Source organism: Nelusetta ayraudi, unplaced genomic scaffold (genome assembly GCF_046127955.1).
Source record: "Nelusetta ayraudi isolate G7.1 ecotype Tasmania unplaced genomic scaffold, CSIRO-AGI_Nayr_v1 ptg000011l, whole genome shotgun sequence".
NCBI classification, from domain to species: domain Eukaryota; kingdom Metazoa; phylum Chordata; class Actinopteri; order Tetraodontiformes; family Monacanthidae; genus Nelusetta; species Nelusetta ayraudi.
The window spans coordinates 23,112,463-23,135,000 of NW_027466061.1; the positions used below are offsets into that span (position 1 = coordinate 23,112,463).

Below are 22,538 nucleotides of genomic sequence, written 5' to 3' on the forward strand. Positions count from 1 at the left end.
TAGATGACTGCAGAGGAAATGGAGGGGGTGGGGTGGGGTGGGGGGGTTCTCTGCAGGATGAGATGCGAGAGAAAAGCAAAGCCCGACCAGAAAACAGATTAACAAATAAACAAATCACTTTCTAAGGTTTCGATTTGCATTCCCAACCCTGAACAATCATGAGTGCTAGAGTGCTAGCTATACGTATGGTCACTAAAATGTCCCCTTTTCTAATATTAAATCATGACAAATATTATTCACAATTTTCTTTTGTCAATATTCATATATTCTAAAATTCGCTAATATTCAGGAACTCCCGCTCCCCCTTCCCAATATTGATGGAACACTCCCCCACCCCTGACCCCCTCCCCCGACTGTTCCCAAATCACTCACACAACACCCGCAGAGCCTGCTCGGTCCTCTTGTCTCCCGGGGCCAGGGAGGCGTGGTCCACCACGCAGGTGATGTAGGCGTCGTCGTCGCTCCGGCTCACCTCCAAGGTGAGCTCGCTCCTCACCATGGAGGTGGAAGGCATGTTCGGAACGGCCTCCACCACATTTGAGCTCCCTTGGGGGAGGAGAAAAAGGGAGGAGGAAGAGGGAAGAAAGTGGAAGGAGGGACAGTGAGTCGCAGGGAGTATTTCAGGGACATAGCAAATGGCAAAATGTAAAAACCCAGAATGGAGTTAAAAAAAAAAAAAACCCTAACCCTCCCTTGGTGTAATTAGGATGTGCTGGTCTCATGTTGCTGAACTGCACCACGCAGCAATGACCCCCATTTGTTCCCATTAAATGATAAATGCCTCTCCTGTGCAGTTACCTTGTGTCCCCGGGTGTTTTGTTCTGCTATCTATCACCATACACCGCGGGGCCCAACAATGCATTTCCACACATTTCTTAAGTGATTTCACATATTTTCTCACCGAGACCATCAATTTTCTTGCTGAGTCATTTGGGGATGTATATTTCAACGCCCCAGCCAGTTAAATAGGATGAGGTGAATCCTGCGGGGGCCGTCTCCAAGGTCCAGGGAGGAGAAGAAGAGGTAGCAGCGTAAACGGGTGTGAATTTCCACTTGCTTTCACAGACTCATATTTACAATTCAACAACTTATTGTTAGACAACAGTCTAACAACAAGTCAGGCTCCGTGTCTCCTGCCTGCCAACTGCACCGTAATGAGACCACCTTTTCCTTTTTCTTCTAAAAGTTCTGAAAATTAAGAGAATCGGGAGTGACCCCCTGACCCCCCCCCCCCCCCCCCCCCCCCCCCCACACACACACACACACACACACACACACACACACACACACACACTCCACTCCCCACCCTCTTCCCTCTAGGACCACATTACTGCCTTTTTTTTCATTCCCCTTGAAAACGTATAGCGGGTTCAACAAAGCATCTTCTTAAGCAGGGAGCCAGTAGCAGTGGGCTGCAAAACAGAGGGTTAAAACAATAGAGAATTGAACCTTTAAAGTAGAAGTGTTTAAAATAAGGAAATGTTCAATAAATGTGTAGATAAGGAGGAAAATAAACCACATATATGTATTAATTGATTAAATTGGTTTATTATTATTTCTATTAGTAATGAGTAATTTATCATAAACTACCAAACATTTGTTCATTCTAATTTTAATGTAATTTAATGTTTTTGGAGGTGAAGGGATAAATTACAAATAACAAAAGATCTCGCTAAAGAAAATACAGTAGTTGTGCTCGATTTGAACCATTAATCAAAGAGCTAAATGCCATTAGTTGCATCCCTTTGTCCTAAACCCCACCCTACAGCAGCAGTGAGTGCAGCTAGATTCTTCTCTGCATTCTACTCTGAGTCCCCTGAGAGCATCTCTGCTCATTAGGACACTGTGTCTGGGAGTCAGACTCCCACTTTGATACAACCCCCGGAATGCACAGCGAACAGCAGCCGGCGTCCCCGATGTTTACTAACCAGGCCTGTCTGTGATGTTCCCGGCTGAAGGACACCAAAGAGAAGAGACAACCTCAAGATCTAATGTCGCTCAGTCTTGCTTTCTTTGGACTCGCTCGCTCGCCCGTTGCTTAGGAGACGACAGCTCGCAGTTCGAATGATGTAATCCGGCCGCGAGGAGCGAGAAGCAAATCTACCGGAGAGAATTTGCTTTATTTTTGGGCAAATAAAGAGGATCGACGGCGTCATAACAGTCGAGCCGAAGCTGCCGTGTTTCTCCCACTACTTTCACGAGTGACAAAACTGTTTTCATCATTTGAGGTTTCCCCAGTCTGCGAGGCAGCGCTCAGTTTATCTTCACAACACTTTTTCAATTTCTTCCCCCTTTCTCTCCACTTAACCGTATTTTTGCATGTGCGCAAGGGCGCTGCGCGCACGCACGTGTGCGCAAGGGCGCTGCGCGCACGCACGTGTGCGCAGCGCCCGAAAAGATGTGCGAGGTGACGTCAGTGAGTGAGAGAGAGAGAGAGAGAGCAGCGGCTAGCAAGGGTAAAACAGAGGATGAAATCATAAACACGGGAGAGAGTGCGTAAGACTGCAGCTCGCGCCCCATTGAAAGAGTACGAGTGAGAGACACACACACAGAGGGAGGGAGAGAGACAGAGAGAGAAATCAAAGTGGCCGGTCAGACCGTGAAAGTGGTTGGTGAATCTTGGAAAGTGGACCGGAACCTTATCACAATCTCCTGCTTGTACTGACAACACACACTCACACACACACACACACACGCACACACACACGCACGCGCACCAAAGTGTGGGCACATGTAGGTCAAGCTCATGAATAACATATACACAGACCAGACACAGATAGCGGCAGGGGAGCAGATTGGGTAACACACACTCGCGCGCTCACAATTTCCTCCATTTCACTCTCTCACTCTCTCAAACACACAGACAATGCAACCCCTCCCACACACACACACCTGTCACCGCCTCCCTCCCCCGAGAACTCTTCAAATACCAGTGAATCTAATGGCATCGCTCCTTTTATTACCATAAGCAGCCCTCTGACCTGCCCAGAAAATTAGTTTACTTTCCAGGTGCATTTCAATAACGCGGCGCCGCGCACAGGAGTCTTCTTTGTCGCCCGCCTCCCTCCGCCCGCATCAGCACACATCAATACAGACAATATGCTGACTTTATTAAAGACCACTGCTCTCAATGAGCAGACCTGGGGAGGGGAAAAAAAGGATTCCAGTTTGTTTACTTGTGGACTCCACCGAACGGTGTTGTTTCCCCCTCCCTTTTTTCCTCTGGGTAGAATGCACATTAGAGTTTTAATGGGTTTTCAGGCTCAGGGGGTCACTCAGCACATTTGTTAAGGAAAAACTAAGATGCGAGTTTGTCCCCCCCAAATCCCTGGATGACTGTGATGTGCATTTCCTCATAACTCATATTCACTCTGTTTATTATTAGATTAGATAATCAGGTTTGATTTAAAAAATCCACTACTGCCAAGTGTGGAAAAAAGCCAAATGGGAGCTGAGAGCAATAAGCAAGTGTGTTGCATATGATCTAAGTGATACTATCTCTTGAATGGACTCCATTTTAGCAAAAATAGACATGAAAAAAAAACAACAATTCCCCATTGTCACTTTTGTTCCTTTGATAAAGTACAATGGAATTTCACTTGTGGTGATACAGCACAACTGCAAGAGTCTATAATAGCAACAACAACAATAACAATAATAGTTACGATCGCACCATAATCCTCAGAACGGGCGGGACTCACACTGGGCTTTCTGATTAAAAAGCAAGTGAGGAGAACAACGTAACGTCTGTCTTGTGAATAAGTGCAGTGGAGTTGTCATTCTGGTTCACCAGCTAGTCAGTGAGGAAGGATGTGCAGAATTCATCCAGGCATATGAGAAGCTCCAGTAGCTGAGAGCAGGCAGCAGCAACAACGTCCTTACAAAAAAGCAGGTAAGGCATACATTTTAAGATAGAAAATGACATCATCTAGCTGAATATATCTCTGTGTTATGTGAAATTCACTTTGCCAGTGTTTACATCAACTGTAAATCAATAAAAACCTCAGTCCGTAATATCCTTGGCATGCTTCACACCTTTAGGATCATCACAAAGGGCACTGGCACCTGAGTATACCTCCTTCCTAGGTTAGTAGCAATACTGGCAGCAGGTGTTGGCAGTCAATGACTGACTGCCAAAGGCTGCTTTATGAAAGTCAAAGTTAGAGCTAAATGTTGTTTTCTGGAGATCTACTGAGATTCGGGATAGAAAAGGCTTTAAGATGTGAGGATGGGTGTAGAGGAACTTTAAAATGAGACTAACTAACTGGCTGACAGAATAATGGTATTCTGGAACCTTCTGAAATTTTATATCATATTTATGTGCAAATATGATATACAATTGTTGTGCAGGCAGCAGTCTAACAAAAGGATATTAAATCAGTTTACAGGCCACTTTGAATGAAAGAAGGACAAGGTGGAAGAGACACGCCCTCGTCTTTAGCCTCAGAGAGAAAAGACAATTGCAGATCAGGTCAAGATCAACAATACGGTAAAATATCTATTCCGGTCATAACCGGTTCACTGTTGTCAAACGCGGTTCGAAAGGTTATGGAAGTTCCCTAAAATACTGCGTCATAATAAAATCATATCATTCAAGTTGGGCTTTTAATGACAAATAAATCATTCAGCACAAATATCAATATTCTATTAGCTGAAGTACGCGTGGTTTGTCTGCCTCTTTAATATTTAAGCTCAAGTATACTCCAGCACCTGCTAAAACTTTAATAGGACTTCAGCATGTTCTCATTAAAAACCTCCTATTTCTTAAATGAAAAGGTGGCTAACTTCCCCCCAGGTGGTGATGTGATGCAGACGAGTTGGCGGTTGCCGCTCCGACCCCTGTGCCTCACAATGTGTGATAAAATAATCATGTCTCAGACAACTAGATGCAGCCCAAATTACAACCTTCTCCATGTTCAGGACTTTGTGGCAGGAGGTTGTTTGTTGTGATCTTAAATTCTGGCTGAAACAGTCAGTCAGTGATTTCGTAAGAGGCCGCAACCAGTCATTTAGCTCTGCGATGAGATGTGAAGAACTGGCGGAAATTCTGCAACTGGCGTTTAAAAGTCTAGTGTGTCAAATTTAGCTTAATTTATGATTTGTATATTGGTAAAAGCTTAACATAAAGCCTAGTTAGCTACCATCTTGCTCTACCATATTTCCAAGGAAGCCTGGTGTGGACAATCCAGCTGCCTGACAGTGCATTTTGTATTTAGAGTAAACACTCGTGTCCTCAAATAAATCAACGAAGAAGAAAGCGGACAAGGTATCCAGGTTTGTGCTCGCAGGCCACCGTATTTCACTAACAAGCTCGGGAAAGGGAGGGTACGGAGTCCCGAAGGGGACTTAAGTGGAAAAGTGCTGCAATCTAAAATGTGACCACTTGATATCACTGTTCCTTCTTAAAAATCTCCAAATATGACACACTTAACCTTTAAGATGTCACGTGAGACGCGATAATGGAGGTTCAGGCTTTAATTGATAAGTCTCCCCAGGCCAGGGAGTCCAGGATAGGCTTTAAAAAACTTTATGGATTTGCATGTTAAGTATTCAAACGTTCCTTCCTGGACAGAGTATTGATGCAGTTAGAAAAAAGAAGTATGTCACACAAACCTTTTGCACTCTTTAATGAGTGCACACCACTTGCCACAGCCATTAATTTAATTGATCATTTGGAGACATTCATCAAATCAATACCTGTGTTCTGCGTCTCTTTGTTTCACACCGGGGACCTTTTAAAAGTGTGGCATTTACTTCTCGTCTCCAAAGTCTGTCGTTCCAGACAAAACAAGTCATTTAGAGTCGTTGCTGTGCGCTCGGCAAAGAAGTACCGGGCAATTTTTCACAACATTTTGACACCGTAAACAGCGTAATTTTACAAAGTCATAAAAGTAATCAGTCAGGGTGTTATTTTTTTTGGATCAAATATCACTAAACAAGAGGGAAGACGGACCTCCCACAGGACAGAAGGAAGAACATGAATGATTCAGTCGCACTTTATGATTGTTCTGCGCCAGTGGAACCCCAAGCTACTTCAGCGAAGGTGTTCAGGCGCCAGGAGCACAATGAAGAGACTCAAAAACGATCCACTGCGGATAGACGTTGCTGCACGTCACGCGATGCTACCGTGCACGCTCAGATAAAGCCCCAGCTGCTTGGATGACTGGGGTGGAGTTAAAATAATCACATCAATAACAGTCATCACTCTAACGCATAAGTCGGATTACGGCCTGAGAAAGTCTGACTTAAGCAACCGTGTGAGGTCATCTAATTGTGGAAAGGGGTTTTAATTAGTCCTGTTACTGGATTAGCAGGTGAACCAGGATGCTGAGACACTGACCTGTCGTTCAACCTCCTGCACGACGTGGCAGAAATGAAACATACAATGCATAATAATGAATATTTCCTTTGTTTTGAACATGTTTTGAGCTGGTTTAAAAATCATCATAAGAAGCCACTGCTTATTATGTAACACTGCTAATAATTCTTAATGACTAAGTTATTTCTGCTAAATAAGATTAGCAGAAATGTGTCCTTCATAAGAAGAATACACACATAAATTATATAATTGTAGTCTAAATACATAATACATGTCAAAATTAGAATTTATATTTAGAAATAAATGCTAGTTATACTATTCATTCGGTTTTTCCATATTTTAGATGTGCACACGTACAAGTATATTTCTACTAAGGGTGTCAAAGTTAACGCGTTATCAACGCTCCGTAGATTGTGGAAACGGGAAATTAATTGACGAACGTCACAGTCACACGCTTGCAGCCGGCTTGTAAACACAACAAAAAAAGAAAAAAGACACTGAGCGTAGACTAACATGGATAAGGCGTCAATTGTAAATGGAAAGTTCCACTTCAAAACCCTGCCAGATGGCAGTCTTGAGAGGACAAAAGTGATATGCATTTACTGTAACGAGCGCTTCCATTCGGCGCCCACGTTAATCAATGTGGTGGTTCACACTAGACGCGAACAGGCGCGCGGCTCGCGCCATGCAGTTGTCATTTCGGCGTCTGCTCTATTTTGTGCGCGAGCCGCGAGCGATCCTCGTCAATAGTACAGGAAGTCGCTAAAAAAAAAAAAACAACAACGAGAAAATCTGGTGAATTTTCAAAATAAACTAATTTCAAAATAAAAACCGAATGACAAATTCGATCATATTTGTATGTTATATTTGTCAGTGCATTGTATCAGAGTGCGAGAGAGATTAAACAAATACACACACACACAACTGAATGACACAAACCTGTGCATCTTTTGTTTTGTTAGTTGTACTTGTCATTGCTCCAACACGAATAAATATGCTGCATTTGTAGAAAGCAAGTATTTGCCTACTCCCATGTTGATATGAATATTAAAAAAAAAGGAAAAATATCAGTTTACGGTAGATTTAGAGCAATAAAAAAAAAATGTGATTAATCGTGAGTTAACTTTGGAAAACCATGCGATTAATCGGATTAATTTTTTTAATCGACTGACAGCTCTAATTTCTACATATAAACTTTCACTTTTTGAAACTGTGCAGCCTAAAACTGTGACTGGCAAGTGAGTTACAGCCAAAAATCCCACCAATGCCAAGTAGCGAAGTGGCAGCAGCCGCCGCCGTTGCCGCCCTACATTAGTTCCATCCTGCGCAGGGCTGCGGTCACGGTCGACTTGAATAAAGGAGTGTAACAAATCGCTTTTTCTATTAACACATCATTTTCAAATCCTCTTTATCTTAGATTCGCCTCAATTTTCTGCCTAAACGCGGTGCCGTTTTTTTCTTTCTTTCTTTTTTCTTTCGGAGCGGCGCCGGCGCTCGGCAGGTGTTACGTAACACTTGGATTGTAATTATAACGCAGCCTCGCAGGTCTCCTGAGAAAAAAACATGAGTGTACTTTTATTATACAGAAATTGCATATTCTGTTCTTTTTACTCATGTCAACTTTTTTTTTCTTTTTTTCCCCTCCTCCTCTTGTCCGCGCGGACACCCGCCCCATCTCCTGCCACCTCGTGTCCTGCATTATGACAATCTGCTCATGCGTCGAGCAGCACTGGACTTTAAGTGCCGCCATAAATCCCCATTATCCGTGGTCCAATACGTCGATGTCACTAAATGATCCATAGCCCTTCCACACAGTACAACTAATACAGTCTTCAAAGCTCTTAGCCTTTCATTCTTCTCAATTACCCCCCAACCCCCCTCACTCCTCCTACCCCCCTCTCCCCTCCCTCTTCCAATCCTCTTTCCGGATTTTGTCCTCCATTTCGTCAGCCTTCGCTCCTCTCACTCCTGTTGCGCTCTTTCGGTCCCCTCCTCCTCCTCCTCCTCCTCCTCCTCCTCCTCTTCCTTCTTCTTCTTCAAAAACTGCTCCCTGTTTGCTTCGTCCTCGGCGCTCCAAAGCCTCCCTCACTCCTCCCTCCCTCCCCTCCTGCTCACTCTCTCTCTCTCTCTCTCTCTCTCTCTCTCTCTCGCCCTCCCTCCTCTCTTCTTTGCCGCCTCTTTGCAACTTCCATCACTTTCTCGTGCACAGCCCCAGATGCGCACGCACGCACGCAGGCAGGCTCGCACACACTCCCTTCCTCTGTTCTCTGTTTTCTCTGCAGCCCCTGCTGTCACTTCCTCGCCGCCTCCGTCTCCCTCACACCCTCTCTACATCTGTGTCACTCTCGTCCCTCCCTCCGTCCCCCCCACATCAGCTCTCCCTCCCTCCTCCCTCCTCCGGCACCCGCTTTCTCCTTCTCCCGCTTGTAGTGTCAGTGAAGCTGTCAGAGAAGCAGTGGTGAGAAGCCATCTATGGGCTCATCTTTCTGACACGCGTGCGCACGTGCGCTCAGACGCTTTGGGAAAGGCTCCAATGCATGAATGAGACGCCGCAATAATAGAGCGCTGCTGCTCCGCTTTGCCAGCCAGCAAGATGGGTGCCGCGCGATCGTGATCGTTCTCTGTCCCACACTAGGAAATAGCAGCGCGTCTGCGTCCATGTGAGTGAGAGAGAGAGCATGTGCGTGCGTGCGTGCGTGCGCGCGCGCGTGCATGAGGGCGTGCGCTGCGGTTTGTTGTGGCGCCAAATGACTGATTGGCGTCATGTAGCTGTCACAACGGCCGGACTCGGCCCCTGAAGGCAGCATCATTCATCTCCTTCAGCTGTCTGCGTCTATCTGGCGCCATTCATCTGTATTCTCCCTGTTTGTGAAAAGACTTGGTTCATTTAAAGCCCCGAAAGGAGCCGACATCACCGCTGCTTTGCTTGCAGTTTCTGCTGAGATGGGCCTTGTTTCAGCGGCGCAAAGCACGACTTTCCGTGAGAATAATAAGAAATTCCGGCAAACAAAAATCCCCCAAAAAACAGTTATTGGAGTATTTTAACTGGAATAGCAGTTCTGGTAGACTTTAAAAAGTATGAGAAGAATAACCTTCAAAGCTCTTACTGTCTTACTACCAGGCATCAGACTGCCACCTTTTGATTCGGAAACAGAAGCAGTGGACGTGGCAGATTCAAGCGTCTGGGACCAGGCGGTGTTGTCAGGGTGATCGGAACTGAAACTGAGGAGACGGTCCTCAAGGGTTAGGCTTGCATTTCAAAACAAGGAAGAAACTTTCACAGAGAGGGTTCCAACAGACGGACAAGGACTTTGCTGTCCTTCTTTGACCAATCTTGTCGAAGTCTCACTGAAACCGCTTATTTGTGTGACCTCGCTCAAAAAAAACAAAGCTGCCTGTAGGACTCGGATCATAAATAAACTGATGCAGAGGTTTAGGTATAGGTTAGGTCTTAGTTTACAGCTTCCTGCAACATTGGCTCACACCAGGCTGGAAGTGTAATCAGTGTCACTGATTGAGTCATTGAGGCGTCAATGACATCACGAAGGGCTGATTTCCTGAACTGTGTTTTCTGCACACATTATCTGGTAAGCAGAGGAAGCAAAACAAGTGAAGGACAGACGTTCCTCCTTGTTTATCGAGTTCACTGGATTGAATTGAAAAAAACTGAATTTTCTACGTGCGACCTTTCATTGAGGTCAACATCACACTCGTGCGTCCTGTAAATAAAAAAAAACAGCTTGACTGCTGCACGCTAGTGTTGTCAGAATCTTATTAACATTTGGACTGAAGTGGAACTACTTTTTTTCCCTGAATAATAGATTTCTCTTCTGAAATGATAATTGATAGATAAACATTTTGATTTAAAAGTTGCAATAAAAGCAGAGCCACGATTAAAAGTCTATTAACCTCCAGTTTATGAGGAGGTCACTCTTCTGGCCCTCAAAAAAAAAAAAAAAAAATCTGCTCTCAGTACTTGAACAAGTAAAAGTCTTGTGCGCTTGCTGGATACTAGAACCTGATTGTCTTTACACCAGCACCACAAAAATACAATATTCACACTTAAAAAAAAAATCATATCATCCCCAGACTGCTTCACTTCAGCCATTCCTTCTTTCCTTCTACAGCTTTAGTGATTTTTTTCTCTTCATCTCCATCCATAATTACAACTGATGCGACCACTGCCGTGGCATCAGAATGCAGGAGAGGTATTTTCTGTCTTCCAAAGCCCCAGTGAGGAAGTGAGGCATCAATAAACCTTTAGCATATTATGTGGCCACATCATAATAGTATAATTACTGTTGCGAGGGCACAACGGTGTAAATAAAAGCCGAGCAGAATGTGGAGGGTGGGGTTGGGGGGGGCGCAGGAGGGTTGTCAGAGAGTTTTGCAATCAGACAGGGGGCGCTGTTCTGCCAGTGCCCCTCCCCCCCTCCCCCAAACCCTCTTCTCAGAGTTTCCTCAGGACAGCAGATGGTGGCCAGAGCCAACAAAAAAGAAGAAAAAAAAAAAGCCAGTCTGACGGAATAGAACATTTCCAGCATGTCTGTTTGTTGGTCGCGCTCGGTGAGGCTAAACAGAAAAACCTTTGACTGATGAGGACACAAGAGCGGGGGAGGGCACAGGGGGTTCATGGGAAAACATGTTTGTAATTTGGAGAAGCACTGGCGGCTGCCAATAGCACTGCTGTGAGTCGGGGGGGCTGCCAGTCGTCTCCCCCTCGCTCCTCAGTCTCGTCTGCGAGGAACAAGGCCGGATCATTTGTCTCGCAGTCGCACGCTGGCTGTTTGCTGGCTGGCTGTTTTGCTGGCTGTGCGCTGACTCTCTGCATCCGCCTGCTTCGTCAGTCTGACCTCATGCAGAAGCCCCCATGTCTCTTCAGTAGCTCTGTTGTCTCTGGCCGACCTCATCCCTTCATCCTCTCCTCCGCCCTGCCTTTTATTGCTGGATTCAGCTGTTATCCCGTTATCCCGCGCTGGATCCGAACCCACGCAATCCCTGTTGCCCTGCTGCTGCGTCGCTCCCAGTTGGAAGATGTGTTGCAGCTCAACGGATGACAAACCCGCGTGCGTGAGGGCGGGCTTGCACGAAATACTAACTCGCCGATATAAAAAATAAATAAATAAAATACAATGGCAGCCACAATTCCTGGATACAAACCTGCACCTAAATTTAGCTCATGAGGAGGGAGCAGAACATGTGTGTGGACGCACACCGGTGTGTGCAGCACAAAAAGCAGCATGCTTTTGCACACACACACACACACACACACACACACACACACACACACACGCGCAAGCGCACTCGCGCACGCACAAGCAGCGATTTAGAAGTCAGGAGAACAGCAGGCAAAGTGGCAAGGACACAATATGTACACAAGCAGGATCAAACATACGCACACCAACACAGACACACAGACACACACACACACACATGCGCACCGCCACAAACCTCACCCAAAATAAAGATATACACCTGCAAATCCCTGAGCAGATTGATAATTGCTCAAACAGTCACTGTGATCCCGCAGAGAAACACACAAACACACAAACACACACACACGTTCCACTGTATCTCTGCGTGCTCCCCTGTAAGTATAACAGACACGTCAAACACACCTCCGCACACACACACACACACACACACACACACACACACACACTTCCAGCGCCTCACCTTCCAGCTCCTGGTCTCCTCGGTACCAGCGCAGCTTGGCGGGGGGTTTGCTGCCAGTGCTGGTGCAGGTCAGGGTGACTTTGTCCCCCTCTGGCACAGCGTCCTCAAAGCCTGAGATCTGAGGTTTACCCGGAACACCTTGGAAGAGAGAAAAAAAATGGGGGGAGAGTCATGGAGGCGGTCGAAGGAGGAGAAACTGGCCTGAGCCGTTTGTGCTGAAATTTGGAAATGCATTTATGCAGTGATTTAAAGTCTTGAGTGAAAGATTCTAAAGGGGAAAATAACCACACACTCAGCTTCCTCAAAGCCATACAAAGGCTTTGCAAAAAAAGGACGACAGTGTCTCTGGAATCCAAATACACTCCAACCTTTCATAAACATCCATCGCCTCCCCATCGGCGTCCGACAGGGCAGGCGCAATAGGAACGCTTCTATTTGCTGTTGATGAGGACACTTGGAGTGCCGCAAATAATGACTGTCGTGTGTGTCACAAACCGGACGTGTTCGAGCAGCAGCAGCAGCAGCAGCAGCAGCAGCAGCAGCAGCAGCAGCTTGGCACCTTCGAGGGCTGAGGATGCTGCTGGAACTTGTTCTCCATTCCCAAAAAAGCCAAGTCCAGCCACGATGCACCACTCGCATTAAGAGGCAGATCACCTCGGATCCCACTCACTCTGCACACTGTGCCTTGCAGTTACTGCCCTCTGGGAGGCGCTACAGGTCAACTGCCTCTAAAACAACCGGCTTCAAAAACAGTTTCATCCCATTTGCTATGAAAATTGTGAACTCTGGACACTGAGGCACTTGTGTTTGTCTGGATGTTTGTCGATGTTGGAAATGTTGGAACCTGCACCAGCTGTACTGACAACTAATTCCACCAGCCTGGCTGTGTACAAAGAAAAAAGGCTCTGTGTCCTCAGGTGCGAATTTCAATTTGTGTCTGACCATTTGTGTTTAAACATGATGATTTTTCCAAAATAGTGAGACAATGATAAAATCATTCATTCACTTATCTTCCTGAGAGCACTTACAGGACACATTTTAGGTATTCCAACATACGCAGTGAGGCCCCGACAGACAGGACAACTCTGCTGAGTTGAGCGTGCAAAATACAATTAATCCAGCTAACCAACTCTGAATAATAAGTTTTCGAAATGGGCAGCGTGAGGCCTCCACTAATGCTGAGAGCCTCGGAGTTTTCATCCGCTGGCCCACGGCAGGAAAAATAATCTTGCATGACTATTCATACTAATAGTTCAGGCCAGTTCAAAATGTCAAGTGAATTGGAAAAACAGCTGCTGGAATTCATTAGGTAGAAGCCACGATGTGAGTACGATTGACTCAGAAATAATCATTCCTAGGTGCGAAGCAAAACCAGCTGAGAGACGCAGAGAGAGGAGTGATGGGAGTCAGGATCAGCCAAAGACACACACACACACACACACACACACACACACACACACACACACACACACACACACACACACACACACACAAACGCAACAGTCAAATTACGTGATGCGTGGTTGTTCTCTCCTAAATTCAAACTTGGCCGTGTAAAAATAACAAACTTCTTTACCTAATTACCATTTTAACTATTAGAGAAAAACAATAGAAACAAAAAAAAAAAAAAAAATTTGACTGCTCTGGCTGAAGAGAGGAGGAAGAGGAAGAGGAGGAGGCGAAGAGGGAAGATGAGGAGAAGTATGAGGAGGAAGAGGAGAAGGAGGAAAAGAAGAAGAAGAAAAAAAGGAAAAACTTTTCTCTCCACCCTCCATCTGGAGCGTCAGTGGGCGTCGCTGCTTCTCCGAGGCGCTGCCAGAGATTACTGTCATTCCACATTTGGAGATAATGAACAGTCGCTGTCATTCAGGCGTCAAGGGACAAGGAAGAGCGAGTGATGGACAGGAGGGGGGGGGGGGGGGGGGTTCATAGGTAGGGGAGGGCGGAGTCATGAAAGAACGCCGGGAGGCATTTACCGACATGTTTTTATAATATATATTTTATAGATATAGATATAGATATAGATATATGTATGCACCTGCCGCTCAATTCTATTTGTGCTGCGTTCACGTGTGGCCTGGCGTAAAAACACACACTCGCACCTACGCACACACACAGACACACAGACACACACGGCCGCACCACACGGCCGCACAGGTGCCAAATTGTGAAGCGCCCACGAACGAACCGAGGTACAGATAAAAATATGTATTTATATATATATATATAAAATAAAAACGTGGTCAATTTTTAATGTGGCCGTATTTGATGTAGTGCACCGCCGCGTGCTCGGGGGGGGGGCTCTCTGGCAGCAAAGCGGCATTGAATATTAATGAGGGAATAATACTTGCAACGCACAGGATTGGCTGGAGGAGGCCCTGTCGAGAGCCTCTCCTCTACATGGAGAAAAGACAAGGAGGAGGAGCACGAGGAGGAGGAGAAGAAGAAGAGGAAGAAGAAGAAGAAGAAAGCCAGAGATAAATTATTCTCTGCTTAGCTCAGGAAGCGCACATGCACGCACGCATACACACTGCACCTTCGCGCCAGCAGGAGCACCGGCGTTGAGCGCTGACCACACACACAAACACAGACACACACACTCACAGCAGTGCCAAAAACTGGATATCTTTGGCTGATGTTCCCATAGGGGCTCTTTGCAATTTAGACATTTTAACCATACATTTTTAATGGTTGGGCTCCTCCTCTCCAGGGACATTAAATATTTACCAAATGCACAAGTACAGTGTCACCGCTGTCAATTACAGGGAATAATAGGAGCGAGAGAGAGAGAGAGAGAGAGAGAGAGAGAGAGAGAGAGAGGGACAGACAGACAGACAGAGAGAAAGAGGAAAAAGGTTGAATTACAATTACGGCCCAATTGGAAGCAATTGAATTATTATTTGAATGCCACGGCCGACCCGCCGTCTCCCTCGTCGACACGCCCTCCTCCCTCCCTCCCACTCTCTCCCTCCCTCTCTCCAATCCTCTCGCCCTCCGCCGGTCGGTCGGTCAGCGGCGCACGCACAACGCAAAACGTCGCATCAACATTTCCCGCCGCTGCACTTGTCCTGTCGTCCGCAGCAACTGCAGTAAATTCTTTCTTTCTTCTCTTTTTCAGTGCAGTGCTGCCAAAACATTTGAATAAATATCATTAAAACGGTTTATTCAAGGGAGAATCCGCCGCCTCGGACTGACAATAAGCTCCCCCTACCCCCACCACCAACCACCAAAATCTGGAAAAGGAGCAACACAGTGGCCTTTCAGTCGCACACCAGTGCACAGTCACGCACACACACACACACACACACACACACACACACACACACACACACACACACACACACAAGAAGTCTCCTGCCCACCTTTTTTTTGCATTCCTCCACACAGGCTTGAATTGGGCAACCGTGTGTGGATTGATTCTCCTCCACTAACTCCAAAATTACTGTTTGTTTGAACAGAAGAAAATGAAATCCAAGAATAAAATGAAAAACATCCTCAGTATGAGAATCTTGTCAACATATATTTTTTCCTTCATTTCTTAGTCTATAAGTAGTATATTTTATTTTTATTTATTTCTAATTCATATTTCTCCTTCTCTATTGCACTACATGTTGCTGGAATAATGTAGAATAATGTAGACCACCACCACCATCACCATCATCATCACCACCACCACTATCATCATCATCACCACCACCACCACCACCACCACCACTATCATCATCATCATCACCACTACCACCACTATCATCATCATCATCACCACCACCACCACTATCATCATCATCATCACCACCACCACCACCACCACTATTATCATCATCATCACCACCACCACCACCACCACCACTATCATCATCATCATCACCACTACCACCACTATCATCATCATCATCACCACCACCACCACCACCACTATCATCATCACCACCACCACCACCACCACTATCATCATCATCATCACCACTACCACCACTATCATCATCATCATCACCACCACCACCACCACCACTATCATCATCACCACCACCACCACCACCACTATCATCATCATCATCACCACTACCACCACTATCATCATCATCATCACCACCACCACCACCACCACTATCATCATCACCACCACCACCACCACCACTATCATCATCATCAACACCACTACCACCACTATCATCATCATCACCACCACCACCACCACTATCATCATCATCATCACCACTACCACCACTATCATCATCATCACCACCACCATCACCACCACCACCACCATCATCATCACCACCACCACTATCCCCACCACCACCTTCACCAACACCAACACCACTATCACCACCACCACCAACACCACCACCGCAGACTCCCGAGAACACATCATAGTGGGTGTCTCTCACACACGTACAGTACAGTAAATCCATTTGTCAGTGCATTAAGAGCCGAGCCTGTCGCTTCACTGGTTGTCTTCGAGCCAAAGCGTGAAATAAGGCCATAAATTAGCTGACGACGAGGTACAATAACAGCCCCATGGAGAGAAATCAATACTCAAACGACTGTCTGTGGGTGCACAAAGCCGATTCGGCCAATAGCTGATCGATAGGTGGGCCTGACCGCCACACCGATGACAGCGGGGCAGGTGATTTACTGTGTGCCGCCAGGCCTCGTCACGTGTTGGACGATAAAAAACCGTCTCAGGGAGAAGGTGAGCGGCCGCCCGCAAGAGTTATGCGAGGTCACGGCCTTGTACAAAGATTAACGCTTTAAACGAGGACCCGGATCAAACTGGATGAAAGAATCACAGAGAATACAAGCAATGGTGTCGCACATCATCATCATCATCATCATCATCATCATCATCATCATCATCATCATCATCACTATTTTTACTATTGGCCGAGTTGCTTACATGAGGGATTTTTTTCCATGTGTTTTTTATGTGTGTGACATGTGTCTTTTTTTAACTATGGTAACTATGGATTAGTTATGTTTTGCTAGTACTTTTTGCTTAGTCGTTTAATTTATAGAATGCACCAAGGGAAGGCACTTTTAAATTTCATTGTATTTAATAGTGTAGGGACTATAAAAGAATCCAACTCAACTCAACTCAACTCAATTCAATTCAATTCAATCCAATTCATTCATTCATCTTCCATACCCGCTTATTCCTATTCAGGGTCACGGGGTTCTGCTGGAGCCTCTCCCAGCTGTCTTAGGGCGAAGGCAGGGTGACACCCTGGACAAGTCGCCAGTTCATCGCAGGGCCACATAGAAACAGACAACCATTCACACTCACATGCACACCTACGGACAATTTAGAATGTTCAACTGACCTCACATGCATGTTTTTGGACTGTGGGAGGAAGCCGGAGAACCCGGAGAGAACCCACGCAGACACAGGGAGAACATGCAAACTCCACACAGAAAGATCCCAGTTCAATTCAATTCATTCATTCATCATTCATCCATCTTCTATACCCTCTTATTCCTCTTCAGGGTCACAGGGTTCTGCTGGAGCCTATCCCAGCTGTCTTAGGGCGATTCAATTCATTTTAATTGTGCAAAGCTGATTTTTCAACACTGCGTCAAAATGTAGCCCCAGACTGTCTCCAAGCTCTTGCCTGTTACTCTGCCCGTGGTTAACTTTTTGCAGCAGCAGCCAGGCAGTTGGAAAGAGGGTGAACTCTGCAGGAGCGGTCAGGCTGACACAACAGTGTGTCAACATGAATAAAAGCTCCCTTTATTATATATAGAAACATTTTGTGGAAAAACTCCATCTGGCCAGTGGACAGTGCTGCAGGCTTTAAAATGCATGAAAAACAACTTGAACTTCATGCTGCAGAATTCAGAGAGAATTTGGGAAAGACCTCATGAAGCTTTCAGTCACCGCTACCAATCAGATTTTTCACAACAGCTGTGTTTCATTTAGAGATATTTCAAAAACTTGACTATTAGTTAAAAAAAATAAAAATAAAGAAACACTATTGAAACACAATGGTGTAATTTGCACTCATTGGCAGTACGCTACCAAAAAATGCTTTCTCGTCCTGCATGAACTCCTTTTGGCAGGTTTGATTCCTCCACAAGAGCACAGATTGCTGATAGAGAGGATCTTCTGAGAAGCATTTGCTTCTCAATTCGAACCCTTTGTTTTTATTAGTGTGGTCACAATATGTAAGATTCATCATGTTTTTCCATCCAAGTCTCTATTTTAATTTGCAATGAGTTGATGTGAAGTTGAAATGAATGAAAAAGCAGCTATGAAAAAGCAACTAGAAAGCAACTCATCTGAAAAAACATTTTTTTTTTTAATATAAAATAAGCAATAACCTTGAAAAGCAGCAGGATTGATGAGATTTCTGTGTTGTTGTTCTCAGACAGCGCCTATTCGCCCCGACCAATCGCAGTGTTCGTGTGATCTGGGGGCCTTGGAGACTGCATTAAAGCTACTGCAAGCTGGTAAACATTGGTGGTTGCGAAGCAGCGGCTCACTGTGTCAGCAGTTTTTATCAAAACCGGACCATGGTTCCTCATTAAAAGGAGAGCAAAGATCAGCACTTGAGTCTTTTATCTACTCATGAACGTGGTTTGGCAGGAGTTGGTGGGCAAGATGGTGGGCAATGAGCGATGCATGAGAAGATCTAGTACCCACTGGCTCCTCCAGTGGCGAGGAAATGTGATTGGCCGGTATTATAGAACAGAACTTCAAAATAGTAAACAACCTTGAAAAGTTTCTGCATAACTATTACCAGAGTCAAACTATGGAATAATCTAAGGGAAGAAATCCAGCAAATTTAAATTTCAATCGTTTTTTTTTTAAAAGTGCAAAATAATTGTTTACCTGATACAAGGCATAATAGTCCACAGTCATTATCATGCTTATTGATTACTGTTGACTATCATGCATTATTAACAGTGTTGGTGAGTAATCTATCACGAAGGAAACCATGACTGTAATTAAACTATTTTTTGAGTAACGGAGTAATGCAACGGGATTACTTTGGCAAAACTGGTAATTAAATCATAATTCATTTATCAAGTAAAGATTCCATTACTTTTCCAATGTGCAGGAAACTTTGAAAATTTCCACGTTGAACCTCGTGAATTGTCGAAAGCCATGTTTACAAGTAAGTCGGCAGTACTCTGCACAGTGGAGATCTTTTAACTGCGCTTCCAATCATTTTAATAATATGGGCTGTGCAAAAGGCACCAGTGCTGTACATGAGTTTGTTCTGTGAAATGTGCAGTTTGTGTTCAGAGAGCAAACATTCATTCATGTTAAGAGTCAAGTTAAATAAAGCATATTTAACTAGATACAGAATAGGCACCTGATTGGCAGCATCTGCGGGTACCAGAAGCTCAAAATAAAGAGTCAATAGCAACAGCAGAATAAGCTGTTTGACTCGGCAGAGAAGATTTGTCACATTTTTCAGGGGCGTAACCCAGATACTTAGCTCTGCTGCTCACCCCACTAATGCATGTTCCTTACAAGCCATTTAAAAGGGGAATGAACAGGCTTCCCAATGATAGAAGATTTATTTCCAAGAAGCATTGTTACGACAAAGAAACACTCTACCAAACACAAACATCCTTACTTTTTGTGTTATGTTTATATACAGTGCATATGTTTATGTAGGTGCATGTATAATGTATGTATGAGGGTATGGGAACGTAGCTATATACAGTATGTGTACATACATATCCTTGAATTATATTTGGAGAAAGGGGAAATAGCTAACAAGCAATGCTTCTCCTCAGTCCTTTTCGAATAGGTCACTTGCTTTCTTTTCTGTGTTTTATACTATATTAATTTTGATCAGACAAGACTGCATTAGAATCCCAGAGGACAGGCCGCGAACTGAGCCTCACGTCACTTCATAAAGGCATCAGTGAATCCCTGAACAAAGGCAGCCTCGCTCGCAAGTTAAGATGCAAAATGAAACAAATTACAAAAAACATGTTCCCATTTTCTGAACTCCCGAAACACCTGTTTAACACAGCTGTTGGAGACGCAATTGTGACTCTTTCCCTTTCAGGGTTTTATTGTGAGTGCGGAAAAACTTGAGCCTCTGTTTCCAGCAGAATGACAATGTTCTTTTCTTGTTTGTTTTTGAAGAAAGTTTGTTTTCGTTTTCTCTGACACCTGAGAACAGATTGCATCTGTTCTTTGTGTGTGTGTGTGTGTGTGTGTGTGTGTGTGTGTGTGTGTGTGTGTGTGTGTGTGTGTGTGTGTGTGTGCTGTCTGTGAGACCCACCTAGCACGGTGACTGTAGCCCGGGCGGTGCGGACCGGCATGGTGAAGATGGAGCAGGTGTACTCGCCCTCGTCACTCAGCTCCACATTGGAGATGGTGATGGAGAGCTCCGTGGGTGTTGAGCGGTGCAGCTGGATGCGGTTGTCTCTCAGTGCTGAGGGGAAGAACAGAGCAGGGTGGCAGTCATTAGTACAAGTGCACATATTGTTCAGCCTGATGATGATTTATTTATGCACAGAAAGTTGTTCAAGGTATCCCCCTTTTCATTAAATATTTGAATGTGGTTAATTATTCGGAAAGCGCAAGTTCTCTTTTTTTAAAGTTAGAACTTTCTGAAATAAATAATAGATTACCTAATTTAAATACTGCCATGGATGGGGAAATATTTCTTATGCTTTCATGTTCTTGTTTTGCTTTCTAGAAAACAAGGAAGTGGAAAAAGAGAAGGAGGAAAAAATAGGTAGGTTTCAGAAAATGAAACTAGAGATGAGGGAAGAAGAGAGGTAGAGGACTTAGATTGAGCAGGATGAGCAGATTGAGAAGGATATGCAGATGGAGGTGAGGGAGAAGAAGACGTGTCAGAGGATGTCAAGCGGAGAAAAATGAGAAAATGAACAAAAAAAGGAAGAGGGGAAAGAGAAGTAAAAAACAAAAGAACGTGAAAAAGAAGCAGCAGCGTGGCGGAACTCGCAGGATGGCGGATGAAAAGAAAAATAATATGAAAAAAACAGGGCAGATTTATAATGCTAAGAGTGCTAAAAGTGAAACTTGGCAGAGGGGAAATTTGTGGAAAGGTCAGCGAGAGAAGAGGAATAAAATAAAGATGGCGTAAGGGATGGAGGGGCGTAAAAAAGAAAGCAAACAAAGAGTTTGAAGGGCGAGCGCACCGAGAAGTGAGAGATAAGACAAAGAAGAAAAGGTGGTAAATTGATGGATGTTGGCAAACCAGAGGAGGAGGAGGAGGATGGTGAGAAACAATACAAAGAGGGGGGGCGGGGGGGGTGTTGATGAGAAACAAGTGAGGTGGAGTAGACGACCGACAAGTGTAAGGGAAGGAGGGGAAGGAAGGAGGAGACCAAGTGAGAAAAATGACGAGCCCGGATTTAAATAATGGAAAAGCTAAAACAGAAAGTATGTGGCCAGTGAGCGAAGGAGGGAGGGAAAGAGTGCTTAGAGAGAGGAGAGGAATGATGTAAGAGGAAGGAGAGGGGGAGGAGAAGGCGGCAGAGGAGGAGAGAGACGAGGAAAGAGAGAGGAGTAAAAAAAAAATTAAAAAAACACCCGAAAGGTGAGTGCGAATGAGGAAGGCAGGAACACAGGTGAAAACTGAGAAACACGACAAGACAAATGGCCGCAGGGAGGTGAAGAGAGACACAAATGGCTTTGTCGTCAATGAGAAACCTCTCGATGAAAGAGAAAGAGAGAGAGAGAGAGAGAGAGAGAGAGAGAAAGACGACCAAGATAGATGATGACGATGATGATGATGATGATGATGATGACGATGATGATGAAATGCTGAGAAATCAGTGCTGGCTGCTCTGATAGCGTTGACCTCTGAGGTGTTTGCGCTGTGTGATGGCCTGTCTGTCTCCCTGCCCTCTCTCCCACCTCCCCACCCAGCTTTCTGTCTCACTGCTCCGACATGCGCACGCACGCACGCACGCACGCACACACACACACACACATATAAGAGAAAAAAGATGGAAAAGAAAACTCGCCAAAAAAACCAAAAGAAAAAAAAAAACGATTGCAGTCACGTATAATGAAAGATTTAATGACTGCGCTGCTATTTTTGGTTGGAGTGCCAGTCTACCCTGAAATACATGGAGGGTTTCTAGTGAGCGGAGGCCCCACTACACTACATGCAGCTAATAATAAGTATTTCTTTAACGATTTGGTCGTCCACGAATGTGAACAAGCCTTATAATAGGGTTTGGTTTTTAGGATGCACAACTCAGCCACATGATGCACATCGTCTTACAACCAGACTCTTCAGTGTTGGACTCAGAAGCCGTAATATCAATCAAAGTCATCAGCAGAGACCTTTTGTAAACTGTGGGATGCGTCAGGGTGAACTCCCTGGAAAGGAGAAAAACACGTGACTTTCTTTTTTATTTTAGCTTATTTTAAGAAAGCATGTCCTGCAACACATGGCTCTGGACAGCAGCCCTTTGGTGTCACATAGTACTGGGGACATCCCCATTTTGACGCAGCTAAGCATTGATGAGGCTGATGGGTGGATGCTTTGTAAAAGTTGTCAGGCTACTACTGCACTTGAAGTGCGGGGTTAAACCTAGT

The 22,538-nt window shown here is 45.0% G+C and overlaps 1 protein-coding gene across 2 annotated transcripts in view; it reads right to left on the bottom strand.

Moving 5' to 3' along the window:
* cadm3 (cell adhesion molecule 3) overlaps window positions 1–22,538 on the bottom strand; it is a 106,189-nt gene that overhangs the window by 16,302 nt on the left and 67,349 nt on the right. For both annotated transcript variants that reach the window (XM_076019671.1, XM_076019672.1), the window contains exons 4-6: window positions 20,242–20,394; window positions 11,996–12,133; window positions 373–546 (exon numbers count right to left, since the gene is read on the bottom strand). In XM_076019671.1, coding sequence (XP_075875786.1) covers window positions 373–546; window positions 11,996–12,133; window positions 20,242–20,394 — 465 coding nt within the window. The remainder of the gene's footprint in view (window positions 1–372; window positions 547–11,995; window positions 12,134–20,241; window positions 20,395–22,538) is intronic.